Genomic DNA, 22118 nt, shown 5'->3' on the forward strand with positions numbered 1-22118 from the left:
GGAAATCAAACAGTCAGTGTTTATAATCCTCATTCCTCTACCAGTGAAAATGAATACAGTATTAAAGTCAGAAAAAACCCACTGTGTCTTAAGTATACTCCTACCTTCAAAAATCAGTTGGTTTGGAAATAAAAGTTTTCACAGGGCAAGTCATAAATGGGGAAAATACTTTGAGAAGATACTTGAAGTAAATGAATTTGATTTTATTATTTATCATTCAAGCACACAGAGCTTCGTTTTTGGTTTGATTTATTTTCAAACACAAAGCTCATTATATAATTATATGTGTTAATAACATCTCTGTGGCTATATGAAGTGAATGTGGGCACATTTCTATCATTCAATAATTTGTTCAATGAATATTTATTGAGCACCAATTATGTGCCAGCCATGTTCTGGATGCAGAGATGCTAGGAGCTGGGAGGCACAGTTGCCACCCCCATTCTTGTCTTGTGCATATGATATCATTTACTTGTACATGTGCACAAAAATATTACTGATTGAAAGCATGAAAGATACTTTCTTTTCATTAAAAAAAATCGGGGTGGGGGGGTGGCCCGGTGGCTCAGTTGGTTAGAGCACATGCTCTTCACAACGAGGTTGCCAGTTCAACTCCTGCATGGGATGGTGGGCTGCATCCCCTGAAGCTAGATTGACAATGGCGACTGGACTTGGAGCTGAGCTGCACCTTCCACAACTAAGATTGAAGGACAACAACTTGGCTGGAGCTGATGGGTCCTGGAAAAAACACACTGTTCCCCAATAAAATTTTAAAAAATATTAAAAAGAAATCTGGGATAGGAAGAAATTCTCATGCTTGGAAAATTCTGCATATCCACAGAACATGATAAGCAAATGAATGGTACAAGTTCTGCTATTAAGTGAAAATGAAAAACAGTTGAAAGTAAAAAAAAAAAAAAATTAACAGTTCACTCAATAAATATCATCTTCCAAGTATGTGCCAGGAACTTGGAATGGTGCTAGAAATATAACAGTTGGTATCAAATAGTTGGTATCATATAGTTTTTGTTTATTTGTTTGTTTTTTTCTTTTCCAGCGAGCTAGGTATCCAATAAACAAAGGATTACAGAATTTTAAGTCATGATACAGTAATGAAAGGGATCATTATAAGTCATGATACAGTAATGAAAGGGATCATAAAGAGTGCTGTGGAGCATACAGTAGATAACCTAACCAATTCAGGGGGTTGAAAGGCTGCCCCAGGGAAATGACATAAATTGAGGTTTGAGTGGACTGAGGAATAGGATTAGAAGATGGAGGTGGAGGTGAACAGAGAGCAAGAGCATTCCAAGCTAAGGGAATCGTATGTTGTTAATTTAGAGATGGCTCTGCACTGATTGGAGTGGGTGCGCCCACTGCAATAGTTAGCTCTTCATGGTGATGTTAAGAAGACAATTTAATTGGTGGTTGCAAATATGGGTGTGGCTTCTGCTAAGGCTCAGAGGATGCCAATCAAAGGTGCTATGTAGGAATCAACTAAGAAGGCAGTCCATTTATAGGAATGGAGATTGGGGAGCAACGAAAATAAAGGCACAGACAGGCATTAGTGAAGATGGAGGACCTGAATCAACAGATAAAATTGTGAATAAAAGAGAGACATGATCAGCCATTCAGTGCGCTGTACAAACACCTCTTTTCAAGTGGGGGAAACAGATAAGAAATCCATTTGTATGTCTGCTCGTGGAATCAACACTCCAAAGAGCAGAACATAACCCTTCCACAGTGACTTCCACACACAATTGGAATCAGTCTCTGGCAGGTCATTCTTAAAGCTAGAGTGCACTGTACTCGCTGGCCATGGAGAAACCCAGCCCAGCGGTTTTTACAGTTCCACAGTGTTTCCAGATGACCAGTCTGGAAAGGCTTAGATTGCTTTACCATCCAAAGGCACTGAGTTGGATCAAAAGGGGAAAAAAAATCCTATTAAAGTGAATCAGTCACTGACGTAATTTACTACATCAATGGCAGAAAAGAAGCATTTTTTGATTTTACATCTCAAACTTGGTAAATGATGAATGAGTTTCACATACTGAAACAAAGGCCATGAGAAGGGTGTTTGCAACATGCTGGAAACAAATTATGTGACAGAAGCAGGAAATGTTTAAAAAAAACACATCAAAAATTATATTCCAATTACAGCATTCTCGGGGATGAACGCTACAGGTCAGATTACATATTATACGTTACAGGTTCCTATTTACAATTCCCTGTTTAGACCCATTGAAAGTTTATAGAAATGATTTCCGTTTTAACTGAAGCATTTCTTGTACTTAATTTCAGTTGACTAATAAAACTTTTTGATAAAAAAGAAAAACAACGAATCTAGTTGATTTCAATTTCCATGTGGTAAGAAAGCTAACATTTATTGAGAGTTTACTATGTGTGAGTCAGTATGGTAAATGATTTGCATTTAATATAAAAATAAGAATGGTATTCCTTTGAGATGAACTTGGTCTTTTCAAAGAAAAAAAGCAGTTTTATTATTGGAAAATTAAATTTTAAAAAATGTGTGATTAAAGAAACAATTATTGGCCTACATTGCAAAAGTGAAGCTTCAAAAATACATCTTCTAAAGCATAAAATTCTCTATATAAGTTCACATAGGTATAGTTCAGACTTGGCATAAAATTTTTTCTTATTTCAAGAAACTGTTCTCTATTTAGAAGATTTCCTTTCTCTAAACAGAGGTTGGCAACTATGGTCCATGGGACCAAATCAGCTATCCACCTGTTTTTGTATGGTTCCTGAGCTAAATGGTTTTTACATTTTTATATGGTTAAAAAAAATATCAAAGGCATAATAATGTTTCACGACACATAAAAATTACATGAAATTAACATTTCAGAGTCCAAAAAATAAAGTTTTATAGGGCGCAGCCACACTCAGTTGGGTGCATATTGTCTATGGGTGCTGTCACGCTGCAATGACAGAGTTGAGCAATTGTGACAGAGAGCATATGGCCCACAAAACCTAAAACATTTATTTTCTGGCCCTTTACAAGAAAAGTTTGTTAACCTATGCTTCTAAGCCAAACAAGAAAGCTAAATATAACACCCACGTTTATATATCTGGGGTTTGAAATTTTGACTCTGGGTGTAATCGAGTTATATCATTGGTCTCATTAGTATTAAACATATTCATGCCATATTTGATTATAGCATGATACTTAAATTTGACAGGTAAATAGAAGCAGCTCTCAACTAGGGGTAATTTTGTCCCTCAGGGGACATTTGTCTTGAGATGGGTTTAGTTGTCACAACTCAAGGGGCATGTATTGGACAAAGGCCAGGAATGATGTTAAACATCCTACAGTCCCCACAACAATTGTCTGGTCCTATATGTCAATAGGGCTGAGGTTGGGAAACCCCGGTTTACAAGAAACTGAGAGAGTCCACCCTAATTTCTAGACTGTTCCTCGTATACAAAACACAATTGCTACTTGATGATACCAGTTCATTCCACCACCATGCCATATTTATATCAGTATTTATAAGAATGAGAAAGATACATTTCTCTTTATTTTATAGGTATGTTTTAATGAGTAACCATTATCCATCGGTACAGTAATAATTTTTAAAGTAGAATATTCTTATTCTGAACTACAAGCCTAAATGAATAATTCAATTCTTTTTACATTATTCAGTTACTTAGCTTGATTTAAATTGAAATCTGACTATTTTATTTGCAGTTTCTTAAAAGATCTTTTTCTTAATTCTTAACATATTGCACAAATGAAGTAAAATATCCTTCTTATGTCAGGTATGTCTGTAAGTATGAATCTAAGCAAAAGCTGTAAATATAGACTGGGGAAAAAAGAGGAGATAGGGAGATGAACCATGAGACAACTGCAATATAAATACTGGTTGAAAAGATTAAAAATAATGACAAAACAAAAGCTGATAAAATATCTGAATTTAGTAGATTTCAAGTTGAGGCAAATCTTCAAGACTGCATTAGAGGCTCTAATCAAGTGACATTTACTTTCAAACTTTTAAATCTCATCTCATGTTCTCTCCTGAAATTGGGACAAATGGAATCACTTTAGGAACTCTGTTTTTATATCTCTGCATATAAAGGGAGTGTCCCATTTATACATGAATGAGTTTTTATTCTTGAAAGCCATATTATAGAAAGCTTAGCTACACATTTCCTAGAATTTGTGACATACCATTTATGTTTCAAATATTTAAATCTGTAGCTAGGAGGGGCTTGTGGCATAGCCACCTTTTATAAATTAAATATTTAAATATTTTTTAACTTATAAAATTACCTCTGATCTTGTCATATTAAGATACTACCATTCGATTACTTTTCTCAAAATCTCCCATTTTCATATATACAAACTAATATTCTGCTCATATTCACACTCTTCCATATTTCACAACACTTGTACCTTTTCGCCTGTGTCACCTTTGGGGCCACTCTCTCCAGCATCTCCCTAAGAGAGGGGAAAAGAGCAATACATGTAAAATATATTGGTGACATCATGCAAAGAATATTATCCATTATTTTAAGTTTTCTTTCAAAAGCACTATATATTAAAATCTGTTGTAAGTGTTCTACAGAGCTAACGTACTTTTACCTGAGCGGCTGCCTGATGTCACTGGTCCATACAGTTTTAAACTACTCCATAACATTGACAGAGAGCAGCAATTTCTCTGATTCCTAACAGCTTATCCTGCACTTAAAGTCTCCTTAACGCCATCTCTTTTCTCCTCTGCTCAAAGCTCCACTGTAACAGACTTTCTCCTGACTATTCCCTGCATGTGCCACGTGCCTCACCACCTGTGTCCTTCCTCAGGCCATTTCTGTCACCTGGACCCCTGTCTCTCCTTTCCCTTCGATCTGTATAAATCCCGCTACTCTTGTCTTCAAGCCCATCTCAAATCTCCAGAGCCTCAAAGTGTATGATCTGGTCCTCAAAACCTGTGCCCCGGGTATTTGATTTATCTGTGCCTACATGTTTGGCATTTGTGAAATGAATGTATTATATTGTATTAGAAAACTGCTGTTTTTAATCATAGTAAAACAAATTGGGGAGTTTATGCTTCCTTGGTTATTTTTGAGATTTCCTATGCCTAATCCCTCACTGATATCTCCTTCCTACCCAGGAAGCAATGCATTAGGAAAAAAGTCATTTGTTTATTACCCAAGCTTTGCTTCCTTAAATTCTGAATTCTTTAATTTAAGTCTTACAGCATGTTGTGGTAGAGTCATCATGGATTTGGAGCCAGAGAGCCTGAGCCAGATAGACCGAGCCCAGCTCCAGCACCCATTGGGCAAATGAAAATTCTCTTTGCATCAAATTTCTCATGTGTAATGTAAGGGCAAGAATACTTTATGGGGTCCTCAGAAATAAATATACTGTAAGGCATCTAGGATAGTATCTGACACATAAGCTGTTAATGATAGCCATTAGCAACAATAATGCAATATTGTTCTTACATCCCATAAGCTGGAATGCCCTTCCATCTTGCTTCATAAGAGGTCACTTTTCTATCATTTAAAAATTTCCTTAACATAAGAGAGAAACTACTGATAATGGTTTCCCTGGAGGGGAGGAGGCATGGTGAGGGAGGGAGACATTTACTGGTTTCTATTTTCTCTTCTTGTTTCAATAAGCATGAAGCTAACCTGCTCAGGCATTTGTCTCTGGTGATGGACAACCTGCAGCAGCCTGGCGAGACTGAGCTGCTTTATCTGCTTTATCTGATGAACCCTGGAGCAGTGCTGGCCCTGCTCCCTCTCCTTCCTTAATTTCTAAACAAGAGTCATCTGATGACTACTTAACGTCAAGTTAATTACCATGAACTGGTTGGATGCCAAGTAAATGTGCTGATGATCTATTATAAGGGATCTTTGATAGGCAGCCTAGGAGCATACTTTTTAAAAAGTTGCTTGGAAATCCCTTTATTAAAAAACAAAACAAAAAGAACAAACTTTCCTATGAGGAAGACTGACTTAGAGTGGTCATAAAACGAAGGGACTGACTGACCTGTCCTTGCTGGTTTGCTGTCCTTCCAGTGAAATAAATGTTGTGGGTTTTTTTTCCTTTTTGTTTTACAATGCCAAAAACTACAATTACATTCAAGAAAACTGCTGGATCTTTAGGTGTACTTCTTTTGGGATCAGAGGTGATAATTTTGATTTTTCAGAAAGATTGGATCGCTTCTGAAGAGCATTACACAGTACCTTGGTAGTTTCCTGTGCAGACGGCACATTTCTCAAACACTATTAAAGTAAATAGCATGAGAACCAGGAACACTAGCACTACAATATGCAGAGGATCTAAAAATAATCAGGACAACCCAAAGGTAGTAAGGAAGGATGTCCAAGAGAAATGTAACACATGGCACGCTCCTTTTTTTGTTTCTCTTTTTGGTTTTTATGGGAATTCTTTGTGGGGCAACTCTCAGTATATTTACTGCAGGTAAGCATCTGTATTCCTTTAACTTAGTGACCTAAGTAGCAGTAGAGAGATGTGGATGCTTAGAAAAGTGCCGGAGTGGCATTAGCGAGTGGAGAGAACAGAAATTTTCAGGCCCAGGGATTTTGAAAGCTCTTTAAAAGCCAGGTATAGAATGTTTAAATTTGCTCCTTTTCCTTCCTTTCTTTAAACCTTCTGTCCATACATAAAAATTATACTGTTTTCTCCTTGCACTAATTAATTGTTTGAAAAAAGACAACAGAGGTCATAATATCGATAACTATATTAATATATCTATGTCTATCTATCTACCATCTATCTATCTATCCATACTTATATACAGTACAGTTTGGTACCTTTTCTGGGGCAAGGGGAATATAAATGCAGGAAGAATCAGTCTCACCTTTTCTCCTCGTTCTCCAGGTTCTCCCTGGGCAAAAAAACAAAGGTTGACATGTTAAATTATAAAACACCTAATTAAGCAACACCAAAGTCAGATATCAAACATAGTACGTAAATCATATGTGACCCTTTCTTTACGTAACAATACATAGTTGCTGTATGAAAACAAATGTTTAAGATGAGTTTCCTAGAGAATTGGGTGTGGATATCAATATCAAATGTAATCTTAATTCTCTGCTTTGAGAGGACTAAAGAAAGATATTTAAGATTATCATTCTTAAACTAGCTTTTGGGACTCTAAGGGGAATAATGTGGTGGCAATTTATCAACTTGGGTGGCTTCTTAGTCTAGGATTTTTTATTCTGTCCAAACTCAGGATCAGTAAGGTGGGCTAGCACATCCCTCCATGACGTCTTTATTCAAAGCAGCCCCTGGTACGTGGATTATTTCAGGAGTCTGGGGTCCCGGTGTAGTTCCCCAAACAGTCTTCCCCCAACATGACCATAAACACAGTCCTGAACTTGGACCCCTTTCACAATGTCATGAACTCTCTTTAACCTACCAGTAACCAGCATGTTCTAAATCAGGTGTATTTTAGGAGGCATCAGTACCTTCAGGAAAGACACTGGAACGGGGCAGAATCAAACTGAGTTTAAGAGAATGTCTTTACTCCAAATCATGACTTGGGACAGTATGAAGACTAACATGAAAAATTGTGCTCTGAAGAGAATCTCGTTTTCCCTTTACCCAGGAAGGGTCGAGGATGGAGTGGGAGAGCTCTTAAGCAAATTACATGTTATGATAATATCCCCTATGTGAAAAGCATGAGAAATGCTGCCATGAGATCAACTCAAAAAATGGTTTAAGGTGATTATTGTGTTTTTAAAAATTATAACCCCCTTTGGGAGTCTGTTTGGAGGCAAGATTCTTTTCATTTACTGGAAGTCAGCCTGATCTTTTGGCTTTCTGAATTTCTGACCACCTTTCAGTGCTCAACATCCATCCTGATGGTTGCTAGGCAACAGAAGAATAGCACTAGAGCATGCATTAAGCGTTAACTCCTATCATTTGGCTTTTTAGCATGGAACAAGAGAGGTGAGAGATAGGACAATGGCAGAAGGAATATTTTCTTTCCTCTCCTGCAGGACAAAAGACAGGTCTATAAATTTTGGGTCCTTCCTAGGCGCCTGTCAATAGCAATGTGATCTGTAAAATCAGCTGACAGGCATCTGTGGGTATGGATAAATACCAGCACAGCTGATGGGATTAGACGTTAGTTTTGTGCTTCAAGGGATGTTCACTCATCAAAGGATTTGGGATTTGTCTGCCTGTTTGGTTTAAACTAAACTGACACCAATCTTTTTATATTTAACTGATTCATTTGTTCTTCAAGAAACAAAGAAAACTTGCAATCCAAAAAAAAAATCTTCATTACATTTTTTCCCTATTTAGTAATTGACATCAATTTTAAAAATTTTAAACATGCCATAGCTTTATTCTGCTCTTCATTTGACTAACTAGTTATGTTTTATAAGTGCTGGAGGTGGCCAAATGTTGAGGAAAAGCCGTAGTGGCACTGTGAAAATCATTTCTAGTAAGTTTTGTAAATATGATGCAAATTTTAGGCAGTGTGTATATGACGTACATTTTGATATGCTCATATTAAGTAGCAAATGACAAGTCATATTTGAAACATGTTTTTTCTCATGTTATTTAAGTACCCCAGAATATAGGTTTTAGACAGTCACATCCTGTTTGTTTTTCTGCATTTGGAATGCTAACAAGAATCACAAACATAATTTATTCATTAGTCACAAAGTTCTGTACTGTAGCATATTGTACTATTAATAAAAAATTCCATCCATATAAAACTAGTGGGATATTAAAAAAAATGGAAATAGCTTACAATTTCATGAAAAGTCATGTCTTAAATGATTCTGCTCGGTTTTACTTGTACTAACCTTTGGCCCTGGTATTCCGTCTTGTCCTACTGCTCCAGGCAACCCAGGCTCACCCTCAAAACAAAAAAAGATACTACTAAATGAAATAGACAAAATCAATACACTATATAGATCATTAGAAGATACAGTGATCCAATAATGCTCTAAAAGTAGACTGAAGCTAAGTGTCTACCAGTGTAAATACAAGTTAGCTTGTTTAGTTCAAAATTCTATGTGCTGGGTACCAAGGATAAAACAGGGCTCATTTCCTTTGTTCAGTCTTTTCTCCATTAAGAAAGCTGAAACAACTTACCAATATGAAATGAATATCTAGCATGGTGCTGGGTACATTGTAGGCATCAAATACTACTTGTTAGATGAGTAAAAGACATCTGAAAACATAAGGCTCTCCTGATGGAGAATTTCCAAGTGATTCATCAGCTCAGGAAATATGGCCTAAATCATTCTGTTGATTAGACTTAATCAAATGAGCATTTCCAAATCTAAATCTTGAAGAACATACACATCTTTGAACACCTACTAAATTCATTTAGACCCATTTGACACAAAAATGAGAAGTAAAAGTGGCTTTTTCTCTTTCCAATTTTACTATAAAAATAATTAGAATAAAACATTCAGACTTGTGGCTCTCATTCTCATGTTGAGGGACAGGCATCTGGGGAAAAGATGATGGCTATTAGGTTAGAAAGTGTCCCATTTCAGAAAGATGATGATGATGTAGACCAGTCTTTCTAGAGCCTGAACCATTCATTGTTTTCTAAAGAGGAGAAGTAGCCTGAAGGGCCCAGAAGCAAAGGAGAGATACTCTGGCTCTCAATACTTCCACATAGATCAAACTATCAATCGGAAATTCATTTTCTTTTTAAAACATTCCCAAAGCTTTTTACTATGTGTTCCAACTACTAGACAATTTTCTTCTTTCACTGAGGGTAGTTAAGTTGCCCTTTAGTTGGTTTAAAAAAAAAAACACCCCCAATTTTATTATTAGATAAGTTTTAGATTCACAGCAAATTTAGTTGATTTTTAAGCATGTTTTCTAAGTCACTTGGAGGGCAGGGATTGTGTCATTTTTGTATTTGTGCTCTCAGCATAATTATAGAATTAGATGATGATAGTAACATTTTTAAGTGCCAGGAAATTTACATTCATTAACTAACTTAATTCTCACAAATTTCTATGAGGTAACATCTCTACTTAATAGATGAAGAAATCAAAGCACCAAAAAGTTAAGCAATTTTTCCACATTTACACAACTGTAGCCAAGATTTGAACTCTCATGATCTGGCTTAAGAGGTTGTGCTCTTAACAACATGATGCATAGTTGAATGAATGAATGAATGAATGATTGAATGCATGACTGCATCTAGAAATTAGGAGAGAATGATGAGTATTTCTATCCTCATTATCGTTTGGTTTATACTCCTCATTTATAAATGACATTTCAGAATGTATAGAAACCTGAATTGAACATTACATATAAAGACGATTTAGGTAAACCTACCAGATAAACTAAGCAATGTGAAGCTTATGATATCTTTCTAGAAGAGCAACAAATGTTTTACTACTATACTGAATTATTAAAATTGTAAAAGTCTTAACTTCCTGGAAGAAATTCTGCTTCCTATATAAAGTTCACTATACTCATAACTCTTGCACTTCCTTTGGTAAAATGGCAAAAATGTTGACTTGGAATAAATATGGCCTGATAGGAAAATTTTGATTGGCCATTTGTACATCACAAAGGGTAAAAACTTGGAAATCGAATACACCCCGAAGGGGGACTATCATTTTACTGTGCAACCAGGAAAAGAACTATCAAGTCTGCTGTCTTCAAAGACTCTCCAACAGGATGCACTCATGTCATAACTCATTGTTTGATGCAAACAAGAGATGCTGCCAACGAACAATACAAACCTTGCTTAGACTTTCAAAGAATAACCATGGTAGCCAGAATAATAATAATAAATGGTTAAGCCCCTGGAACTGAACAAAATACATGCTGAGATTTTGAAACAAGGAAGAGAAACATTGCTTAGATATCTGCATAACATCTTCCATAATTTATGAACATTGAGGGACTAAAACTTGATCCCTTTTTTCTTTGATTTTATATATTGTTAAAATAATCTTTTAACGTAAAAGGAAACAAAAAATTACACCCATAATTCCATCACTTTATAATAATTGTTTTCATTTTGTCCTAGTCCCTTCTAGTATTTTTTTTAATGTATGCTTACTTATTTTCAAGCAATTGTAAACTGATTACATAGTTTGACATTTCGGTTTCTTATTATTTTATACCACGCATTTGTTTTCACACAGTATTCATGATTGTCTTGTGAGTAGTTTGATTATCATCTATCAAAGTTAGGTGTGATCATTTGTTTACTCTGTCTCAAATTGTTGAATACTTAGGTTGTTTCCAATTTTTGTTATTAAAGATAAACTAAATACCCCATAAATATTTCTTAATTGCTTTCCAAAAGGGTTCTGAGTTTTACCTGCTTGTGTAGGCAGTCTGTGTTACTTTTCCACAATTTCATCACCACTAGATATCACAATATTAATTATTTTTGTGGCTATTTTAATAAGCACACATGAAAGTTTACTGTTGTTCAGTTTTACATTTATCACTTGCAAGATTAAGTATTTTTCTTGTGTTTATAATTTAAATAGGTATCTCACAAAATTTTAAAGCTAAAAAGTGAATAAGCTGTTTCCTGAATGAATCAAAGGAGGATGAAAAGAAGGAAAAATGACTTACAGCATTTTGCCTTTCTAATAAATTATATCAAGAAAAATATATTCAAACTTAGATTCAGAGGTTATGGAGCTTTCTGTTGTTATCCAAACTTAGTTTCCCAGGTTGAGAGAAAGGAAAGTTAAGGATAAAATGCTGTACAACTCTGAGTACCAAGGCCACACTGTGGAATACTGGAAGGCATTAATTCATTTAACTAACATCGAGTTTAGTGAAAATTTATTATATTTCTACTCTGGGCTGAGTATTTCATGGGGTATAAAGATAATAGGCAGGACATGCCTGTGCCAAAAGAGCTTATTTTTGAGTAAGAAAAAAACAACAAAAATAACTTGAGGACATCTAATTGAAGTCATAGAGCTTTTTTTTGAACAAAGTTTTATTGTACTTCATGAAGTAAAGAGGTATAATAAATAGAAATCAGAGATAAGTCTTAATAATGAACCATATGTCATATAGAATAGTCATATTTTCTGACATATGAGGACAAAATATAATTACCATGAGGCCTCTCCAAATAGTTATAATATTATATTATTACATAATGTAGTAAAAATGTACAATACATATGCAGAAAAATATATCAGAAAAGTACAGATAAAAAAAGGGAATTAGGTTTTGTGTGTGTGTGTGTGTGTGTGGAGAGCTAGTCTCATTTGTTGAATGCATCCATCTATTTCTGAATGCATTTCACATTCACAAGTACTGGAAGGCATTCCAGAGATAGTAATAAAGAAAAACAGCAGCTAACATCTTAACTGCAGGTAGTTTGATGGGGTTTTCTCTACTATACCTTAAACTCTAAGGCTATTCCTAGTGTATTATTACCAAATGACAATTTGAGTATTGAAGCTCAAAATAAGTTGGACTGACTTTTAAGGATGGCTTGCTGCTTTCTTTTCTCTTTTCTTTTCTCTCTCTCTCTCTCTCTCTCTCTCTCTCTCTCTCTCTCTCTCTCTCTCTCTCTCTTTCTCTCACTCTCTTTCTCTCTTAAACCAAACACACTTTAGAACTCTAATGCAAAACATCACTGAAGGCTTTCACAATTATTTCAGGTACTGCTATTCAGGGGCAACTTGAAAGAATACTTAAAGATAAAAAGGAATGCAGTTCTCTCATGGAATTGAGTGCTAAAGGGAAACAGGTCATTTAGCAGTGACATTGCTCACCATCACTCGATCACATTGTTTTCCATTCTGGCAATGGGAATTTACAATGAGTCGTAGCTTAGAATTTTTAGCATAATATAATTTTATATTCACTTGTCAAAAACAGATTTGTTTCCTTTACGTACTACATTTTCTTAAAGAACTTATCCAAACAGAAGAGGAGAATAATGATAAGAAACATGGACCAGCAGTGGATGGAGCGGGAAGAGTCAGGAAATAGGGTTTCTGCTCTCCATTCAATATGTATTCTCGATCTCTGGTTTAGTTTAGCTTTTCATTCTAGTTTCCTAATGGCAAATGAGTATGAACATGAGCTTGGGTGAAGGGAGGAGGTACAAAATAACCAACATATTTTACCTTGAAATTTATAGAAATGTAGCATTTTACCACATCATTATATAAAGTAAGAATCCTAGCCCCAACCTTCAAGTGTTATTAATGCTGTGAACTCCCAGGGATACCCCCCGCCCCCCCCCCCCCCCCCAGCTTAAGAAGTTTGATGCAGGGGAGATCCAGTCAACACTACTAACACACAGTTTAGTTCTGCTATCTTTTTCATAAATTTGTGTGGGTTGGCCTGTGGCACTATTCATCCTTGGAAACAGTTCTTCTATATACGTTATCTATACATATTTGAATCTGAAACACAGCCCGCTTGTATATTGGAAATTGGTAATCCTTGCATTCAATGAGAAGCAAAATATTTGGTGATGTTATAGTTAAAACAAACACATTTACACATGTACAACTCAATCCTAAACAGCACAAAGTAGAAGGACAAGCTGGGATCAACACCAAAACCTGATCCACGCAGCCATACTGACATCAGAGTAGCCCATGTTAGAGTCTTACACGGAGCAAATAAACTGAATAAACATAAAATTAGTAATTTACTTGTTGTTGGATATATATACCATTTCACAAATATCTAGCAGCAATGTATTTAGAATCCAAATGGAAAAGTGTTCTCAATCCCACATTATTTGATCCAATTTGTTCATTGGATAATTTCCCGACTTCTCTTTCAGTCTAGAACTGCTGAGCCCCTGTTCTCATGCCATAAAGACTGTGATATGAGCTAAACCTTGCAAATGAGCAGAGTTCAAACCTGTGTTGTCCAATATGTACCGCTAACCACATGTGGCTACTGATCTCTAGAAATGTGGCCAGTCTTGAGATGTGATGAAGTGTAAAATACGATTTTGAAGATTTAGTAGGAAAAGAAAAGAATGCAAAATATCTCATTAATAATGAAATATTATTAATCTTGAAATATTAATTCAAATGATGTCAAAATAACAGTTTAGATATACTGAGTTAAATAAAGTATATTATTAAAATTGGTATTACCTGCTTCTTTTTACTTTTTTTAACGTGGCTCCTAGAACATTCAAATTTACATACATGTGTTGTATTTGGGGCTTGCATTATATTTCCCTGAAACAGCATTGGTTAAACTATATAATTTTTTATTAGAAGACACGATAAACCAAAAGACTTTAAAAAGTAGGGAAGGAGCCCAATCAGTATTCAAGCAAGTCAACATACAGCGAGGCTTCAGGAGGGAGGCTCCACTGTGTTTGGGGTTAAAACCCGCCACCGACGTCTGTCGATAGGGCAGGGTGTGTGGGATCCAGTGCACAGGACAGCTCAGAGCAGAGGCTGCTGAGAGGTCCCTGTGTGTGATGTGGCACAGCCACAGTCAACCTCTGGGCAGCCTGTGCCATTGGCCAAGGGTTAGAGGCTGACTCTACTGTCTCCTAACCCACCTCTTGGCCAACCAGCTGCCCCCAACGTTTTCCTAAAAACAAATCAGTTATACAGCTGCTTTGCTCGGTTCTCGCCACGTCTATCCTATTGCATTCAAAACAAGAACCAAAGTTCTTGCCAGGGGCCCCGCGCGGTCTGGCCCTGCCGCTTCTGACCTCCCCTTCTGCTGCTCACTCACTCCATCTCACTCACTGCAGCCACGCTGACACACTGACCTCTTTGCTTCAAGATGCTAAGCAGAAGCCAGCTCAGGGCCTTTGCAATGCGGTTCCCACTCATGGACCACCTTCCCTCAGATATTCATGGATTTACTCTCTCCCTCCTTTAGCCTTGGCTCAGGTGTCCCCTTATTACAGGGGTGGCCCCGGAATCCCCATCACAGCTACTACTCCCTAGCCCCCTTGCCTTAATTTATTTTCTCCATTGCACCAATTACCGCCTAAGGTATAATTTTTTTTTTGTTTCTTTTTTGTCTTCCCCAAGGATTGCCAGATTTGGGAAATAAAAATATAAGAGACCCAGTTAAATTTGAATTTCAGATAAACAAATAATTTTTTAGTTAAGGATATCCCAAATATTACATGGGGCAGTCATATTAAAAAATATGGATTGTTTATCTGAAATTCAAATTTAATTGGGCATTCTATATTTTATTTGATGACACTGTTTCCCACCCCCATCCCCACATCATCACTAGAATAGAAACATTGTCTATTTTGTTCACTATTCTTTCCATAGTGCCTAGAAACTGTTCCTTACACATAATTGTTCAGGACATATAGGTTGGAGGAATGAGTGACTATAGGAGAAGCAAATACATTAAACTCACATGAAGACATGAAGCCCTTATAGCCATTTCTCTACTGGGAAACTAGAAAAGACCTACAACCATGGTGGCAAGAAATGGCTCTTTGTCTCAGCTACAGCCGGACCCAGGAAAAGATGGGAGAGATGTGAACCCAGCAGTAACCCCTCCCATTTATGCAGCTCCATTTGAAATGTGAGGACTGAAGAACAGAGGAAGAGTGTGGGGTAGGAGTGAAGGGTGAGAGTGAGTGTGGGGAGGAGTCCCACAAAGGACAGGATGTCAGGAATGAGCTTCCTAGGAAAGCCTCTTAGCCCCTCTAGGACTCTGGCAGGGGGAATGTGGTTGCCTAGAAGGACTAACGGCTCCAACAATTCTGCCTGTGGGTACAGAGACTGGACCATTACAAATACTTCCATATATTCGGTTATCTCTCCTCTTCCATCTGCTCCTTCTCCTCACCCCATGTGCCTCAGGTGAAGGGCAAGAAACAGCCAGGGCAACGCTGGTTACATAAATTATCGTGTCATCTAAAGGTCCCAAAAGACCCTTTCAGAATGTACCCAAGTGTCATCCTTTACCTCATGAACTCACGCAAACATCTGCTTTCCCCTAAGCAGAGGTACACACAAAATAGTGACATATTTTCATTGAAAGGATCCAAGTCAGTCATTCTTAACAGATGAAGAAACACATTCAGAGAGGGGAATAATTTCTCCAGAGGTAAACAGATGTAAAGAAGCAGATGTGACATCAGAACCTAGGTCTTCTAACTCCCTATCCTGTATTACTTCTATTAGAGCAACTTGTGTTAAAAAAAATCATTCATTTTTGTTATGCATATTATCTCTTTATGTTAGCATAAAATAGGGACGTGTTTTGAACTTCTCTATTTCAGGAAGCCTCCCGTCTAGTGCCATGTTTTCCACTGCTGGTCCTGCCATACAGAGCAAACTGCCTGAGCTTCTGTGGGACTTGCTCAGCTTTTCTTCTACGCAGTCAGTGTATGGGGGGGAGGGGGGGTATATGAAATAACTTGCTTTCTCCCAGCTCTAAAGGATTAAGATTTAGTGTTATTATTTGTTGTTGTCATTGGACTAAAGATGTCACTGGTGGCTCTTTATTCCTCAGACATCTGATTAAAGTTGGCTCAAGTCCCAGTTTCACAGGTTATGAAAGTCAAGACCTGTTTTCTGGGTCCCTCAGCTCAAGGTCTTGCATCTCTGTTTTGACCCTTTCAGACGGGTCAGCAGTTCTTCACCAGTGCTTCAAGAACCCCGCTCTCCCAGGGCCTTTTGTGAGTTCAGGATTGAATACCTGGTGTTCTTGGGAAGCTGTCACATCACAGAGCATGTGGTCTTTCTTCATCTCCCTGGTTTCTCCTTTTTCCCCTTCTCCTCTCACCTTCCTCTCACCTGCTCTCCTTCCTAGACCATCCTGGAAATTCAGCATCGCTCTCTCTTATCTTATGTGAAGCAATTTCGTAGGTCTGAAAAAGCTTACCTTTTTCAGAAGTGCATACCTACTCCCTAATTCTTTTTCTGTGTCTTTCCTGGAGGCAGAGGCGGCTTTATAACATGGGAGAAGAAAACCAGAAAACCCTTAGCCTGTGCAGTTAGGTTTCTGTTATGCATCAGAGTTCCGCCATCCCTGTAGGGAACTTCTCCTTTCTGTAATCAGCAAACTCCCTCCCTAAAATGAGAATCTCTTTGTCCACACTGGCAATATGAACACTAATGAGTGTAGACAGGTCTATCAGCCAGGAACCTATTCCATTTCAGATAATATGCTGAAATGAGTCTTAAACTGATTAAAGTAATAGCTAAAGTAAACCCAGTAATCAAGCCTTCATATGCTTTTTTTTTAAAAAAGGACACATGTCTAAAAATGTAAAATAAGAAAATGATAGTTGTATCAATAATATTCTGGAATGGACTATTTCAGGAATAAGTTTGCTGGTTAGCACTCTTTATTTTAGTTTTCTATACTGTCAATGTAGAGAGAAGTGCACAAAACATAATTTGAACGAAGTTCAAAAGAAAAGAGATAACTAAGAATGTAGGGGGTCACACAAAGTAGCTAAGTTGAGTTTATTTGGGTGAAACTTATACAAATGAGAAGAATTTCTGCCTTGAGCATACCCCTAAATTTTGAAGGTCTGGGTAGGAGTACACATGGATGACCCCCACCCACCTCACAATGCTAATTCTAAAGATCAGTGAAGAGAAGTAGAAAGAGAGAAGAGTTCTTACTAACATTCACTTATATGCCTAGGAGGTTTCTGAGTCAGGGAGCTATGGAATAATCTATTTGAATAAACAGTTACAGTTATTACTTTCTCTGATTAAACATTGAGGTAAATATTATAATCCTTATTTGACAAATAAGGCTCACGGAAGGTAAGTAACTTGTCCAAGGTCACACAAATACCGAAGAACAGAGCTGAGACACTCTGACTTTTAAATCCTCACCTTAAGTCTGGGGGCAGACCTCCTGGCTTCGAAGCTGAGTTCTACAACCAATACCTGCATGATGCTGGGCAAAGTATTTATCCTTCCGGTGCCCCAGTTTCCTCATTAATAAAATGGAGATAATACTATCCCCACTTCATAGGATCGTTGTGAGGAGTAAGTGAGCTAATATGCATCCAACACTTAGGACAGTGCCCAAAGTTAGTAAATGCTAAGTAAATGTTAGTAATTAGGATATAATGCACTCGTCTATTCTCTGCAACGGGCAGAGAAGACAGAGAAGGGTATCCTGGAAGAAATTTAATTCCTCATAAGTTAACACTTGATTAATAGAGGCTGCTTCACAATTGGATAAGGGTTACTGTCCCCTTGGCAATATGGCCTGATATCAAAGGGATAGAACTGGGTGGATGTTAACCTGTTATGATTGTCACAATAAATTATTTCATTGCAGCCTGATCTTTAATACAAATGTCAAAATCAAGAGCATCATTTAGAGGTCAGAGCTAATGACATACCACCAGGTGTTGTGGGTTATACTGACTTAATAGTTTAGTGGTCAGAAACTTAGAGAAAAGGTAGTCTATGATGAACACAAAAACCCTATATTGGTTGATAATATGGTGTCTTAGAAACAGCATTCTAAGACCAAGGTGTTCTGTAATTTAATTTGGAAGGACTGCGACACAGTGATCATTTCTCTTCCCCTTACCAGATGCTGTTCATCTTTTAAGTCTCCCCCGAAGTCACCTTTTCAGGGAGGCACGCCTTGACCCTTTGCTCCAGGTCAGGCTGCCCTGTGCTTCTCCACCATAGTACTTAACAGCACTGAACTTTAACAGATGCTTAGTGTAAATGTGCATTGACGATTCCTTCCCCAATTAGGCTGGAAATTCCATGGGGGCAGAGACAGCTTTTAGGTCAGTGCCCTGATGGCACCTGGTACTCAGTAGTTAGGGCTGAATGGATGACGAAGGGATCAATAAGTGAATCAATGGACACATTCAAGGGAAGTTTGAAAAAAAAGAAAAGCTTTTGAAAATTATGTATGCAATGTAATCAGACCTAGTAAGTCAGTATTTTTGTGATCCTTTCTATAATACACAGTGCCCTTTGAATTAAAATGGAAAATAAATAGACTTGATGTTTTCATAATCCATTTAGACACATTTGCTTTGTTGTTTCTTTGTTTTGTGACAGCCTGGGAGCAGCTTCCTTCTGGTTCATTACCCTTATCCCATCTGTCCCATTCCTCAACTTGTTATCCTCTCCTCTCCCAATATTTTGATTTCATAGAATGATAACTGATATCAAATTTGATAGTAACACACCTAAATAAAGTCAGGGGGAACATGGGTTAAAAAAAAATCTTACTATCACTGTTTTATTTCAAGCCAGCATTAAATTACCTCTTTCAACTAACTTTTTATCCCTCTCTATAGGAACTTAAAACTAATTACATAAAGAATAGAAATATCATTTGTCCCACTTAAGCAAAATTGAGTGAAACGTCTTTTTAAAAGTAAGCTTGTATATAAAAATGTCTCCGAATGTATGAATCACACTCAGGGATGAAGAATTTGATGATATGAATATCCTGTAATAGATGAAAATGATGTTTCTTTAAAACGAAAGAACTCATTCTATTATACATAGCTACTAGAGAAAAAACAGTCATGTATTCTTAACGTTCTAAAGTATACAACTGCTAACTTTAAAAGATAGAAAAATTAACAATAATAATTTTTTTCTCAAGTTTAACCTGCAAAAGGACTAAATTACTGTAAGATACATTTCGTGAACTACTAATCAATCTGGGATCAGAAATCAATCACTTCATGTACTCTAAACATCTTTACTTAAAATAAAATCTAAAATCAAAAAGTCATAAATGTAGTGGGTAATAGATCACAAATTCCACTACAGAAAAATTTTAAGCTAACTACCCAGAAAATATACAGAACTATAACATATTCAAATCCTTAGGAATTTAGTTCAGACTGTTCAATAAAAGAGTTAAAGCAGCAAAAAAAAAAAAAAAGTGTATTTAGTGGTTACAGTAAGGAAGTCAAGAACAAAAAATATTGAGTTCATTGCATAACCCACTGTATAGACTTGAATAAACAGCTTGACCTTTGGAAGCCTGAGAGCTTTAATTTATCTGCTCTCGAAATATACTTACAATAAAAATGCCATTAGAAGTATGCTATAAGGATGAATGTCAGTGAAGAACTGTGAGGCCCATGAATAGAGACGAAAAGGAACTCTAAATACCATAACTATAAACTAATTAAAAATTAATGTGGCTTAAAAATCACATAGCTATCTGGGATCGAGTCATAGATGATACGCTAATAGCAATTTTCTATTTATATTATATTTTGAAGCCTTAAAAATAATAAATTATAGAAAATACTTGAAAACTACATGGAACAAGATCATCTGATATTTATCTTTTGCTTTGGAGACAATCCTTATGACTCTGGGGCCTCAGAACAATTCTAGCTTGCTCAGACAAAATAATTTCTTTATAATCTTGAAACTCTACCATTATTTTCATAGTGACAAGGGTGTGAACTAAGAGATGCACAAATTAGACTTCTAATGTACTGTATCTCTCTCCCAGACCTCCTCTTCTATGGCATTTACACAGTGCTGGGCACTGACTGCTAGTCAAATAAATTGTCATTATGATTATTTATTCTTATGGATGCCAATTAATGTGAAAACACAGAAAGAGTAGAAAAAGACAGGGTTCTAATGACACTGATTAAAGATTGAAATTTAAAAGTTATACACATATGTGTATACATATATATCCATGTATTTTGTCAAAAGATGCTTCAGTTTAAAAGCGGTCTACCACAAAATTATTTTTAAAAGCTAACTTCCCTAGTATATCTGAGAAGTAGGGTTTAATTGACAAATATTCAGATATACATCTGTGTGTGTGTGTGTGTGTGTGTGTGTGTGTGTGTGTGTGAAAGAGAGAGGAGAGAGAGAGACAAAGAGAGAGAGCGTGAAAGAGAGGGAGTAAGAGAGAAGGGATGGATCATGGGACACAAATAAAATATTGACTATACCTTTACAAACAAGATCTATTCATGAGAATTACAAATTTTTTTGTGTACAATACAATTAGCCAGAGGAGAAGAGGGCAGCATTTCATATTTTTAGGTAAGACCCCATTAAATCTGCCCTAACTGCTTCAGCTATTAAAAATAAATACAAATTATGGAAACAAAAGCTTTCAGAATTGGAAAGAGAGGACATGAGATATGGTGACTTTTTGAAGGGCCTTAGAGATAAATTAGTGCAGCACTCTCTTGCATTTTACAAACGAGACCTCTTGACCCAGAGAGGAAAAGGGCCTTTCAAAGGCTGCACGTGAGGTGGAAGAGCACAGAGCACCCGGACTCCAGGACGGTGCTCCCACACTATCCCATGCTGGTGGCTGGGCTTTCAGATAACGAGACATGTCTTTCTCTTTCCCATATCTATCGTCCTTCCATCCCAGCGAACTACCTGGGATGGGGCTTGCAGGGGCTGGGGACGGAGCCAAGGGACAGAGAAATAGTTTATATTTATATATTGCATATTACATTTATGTGTAATTTTGCATATTCATTTTTCTCCCTATCATAAAGTCAACTGGCTTCTACTCCCAACTTGAAAGTAAGACTAAGGTTCATTTGCTAAAACGCTTCAAGTGTGATAATACTGCTAAGAGACTTGATAACATTTATTGAGTGCCTATTACATTACATTCACTTTAGAGATGTGATCTAGTTAATACTGCAAGATCTGTATTTGTATTTTACACTCGAGCCTTAGAAATGTTAAGTCATTTGCCCAGTCGCGGACAGAGGCTTGAAGCCTTCTCTCTCCGACAGCAGAGTCCATCCCATTTTTCACAGCAGGTTGCTTAGTAGCCCATCGTAGATTGTGATGCCGGAAGGAGCTAGATTGGAGTTGAATGCCATGTTACTGCTTATGTAAGTCTTTTTTTCTAATATGATCTGAAGAACTGGAAGACCATTACAAAAATTAGAAATACTCAGATTAGCAATCAAGGTGACCAAAATTTAAAGGAAAGCAGTAAAAATAAGGAAAGTAAAAAAAAAAAAAAATGTCACCACCAAGTATATTAGCCAAAGCCAATCACCAATTTTGTTAATTTGAATGGATGGAAAATGTTCCAGTGAAAAACAAAATATTTCTTAGTTTTCTTTCTTTTTTTGTAGGAGAAAAATCGTGTTATTTTCTAGTTATTTGCCATATTTCTGATGGCTTAGAAATAATATACTCCTTAACTATTGTCTGAAAACTAT

The 22118-nt window shown here is 36.7% G+C and overlaps 1 protein-coding gene across 21 annotated transcripts in view; it reads right to left on the bottom strand.

The window, feature by feature from the left end:
* Window positions 1–22118, bottom strand: part of COL25A1 (collagen type XXV alpha 1 chain) — a 469048-nt gene that overhangs the window by 77557 nt on the left and 369373 nt on the right. For all 21 annotated transcript variants that reach the window (XR_002123213.1, XR_002123212.1, XM_019636067.1 and 18 more), the window contains 3 exons: window positions 8812–8865; window positions 6852–6878; window positions 4415–4459 (listed from right to left, as the gene is read on the bottom strand). Coding sequence is in view for 19 of the 21 variants with exons in the window: in XM_019636067.1 (XP_019491612.1) it covers window positions 4415–4459; window positions 6852–6878; window positions 8812–8865 (126 nt within the window). In the remaining 2 variants the exon portion in view is untranslated. The remainder of the gene's footprint in view (window positions 1–4414; window positions 4460–6851; window positions 6879–8811; window positions 8866–22118) is intronic.

Source organism: Hipposideros armiger, unplaced genomic scaffold (genome assembly GCF_001890085.2).
Source record: "Hipposideros armiger isolate ML-2016 unplaced genomic scaffold, ASM189008v1 scaffold_26, whole genome shotgun sequence".
NCBI classification, from domain to species: Eukaryota; Metazoa; Chordata; class Mammalia; order Chiroptera; family Hipposideridae; genus Hipposideros; species Hipposideros armiger.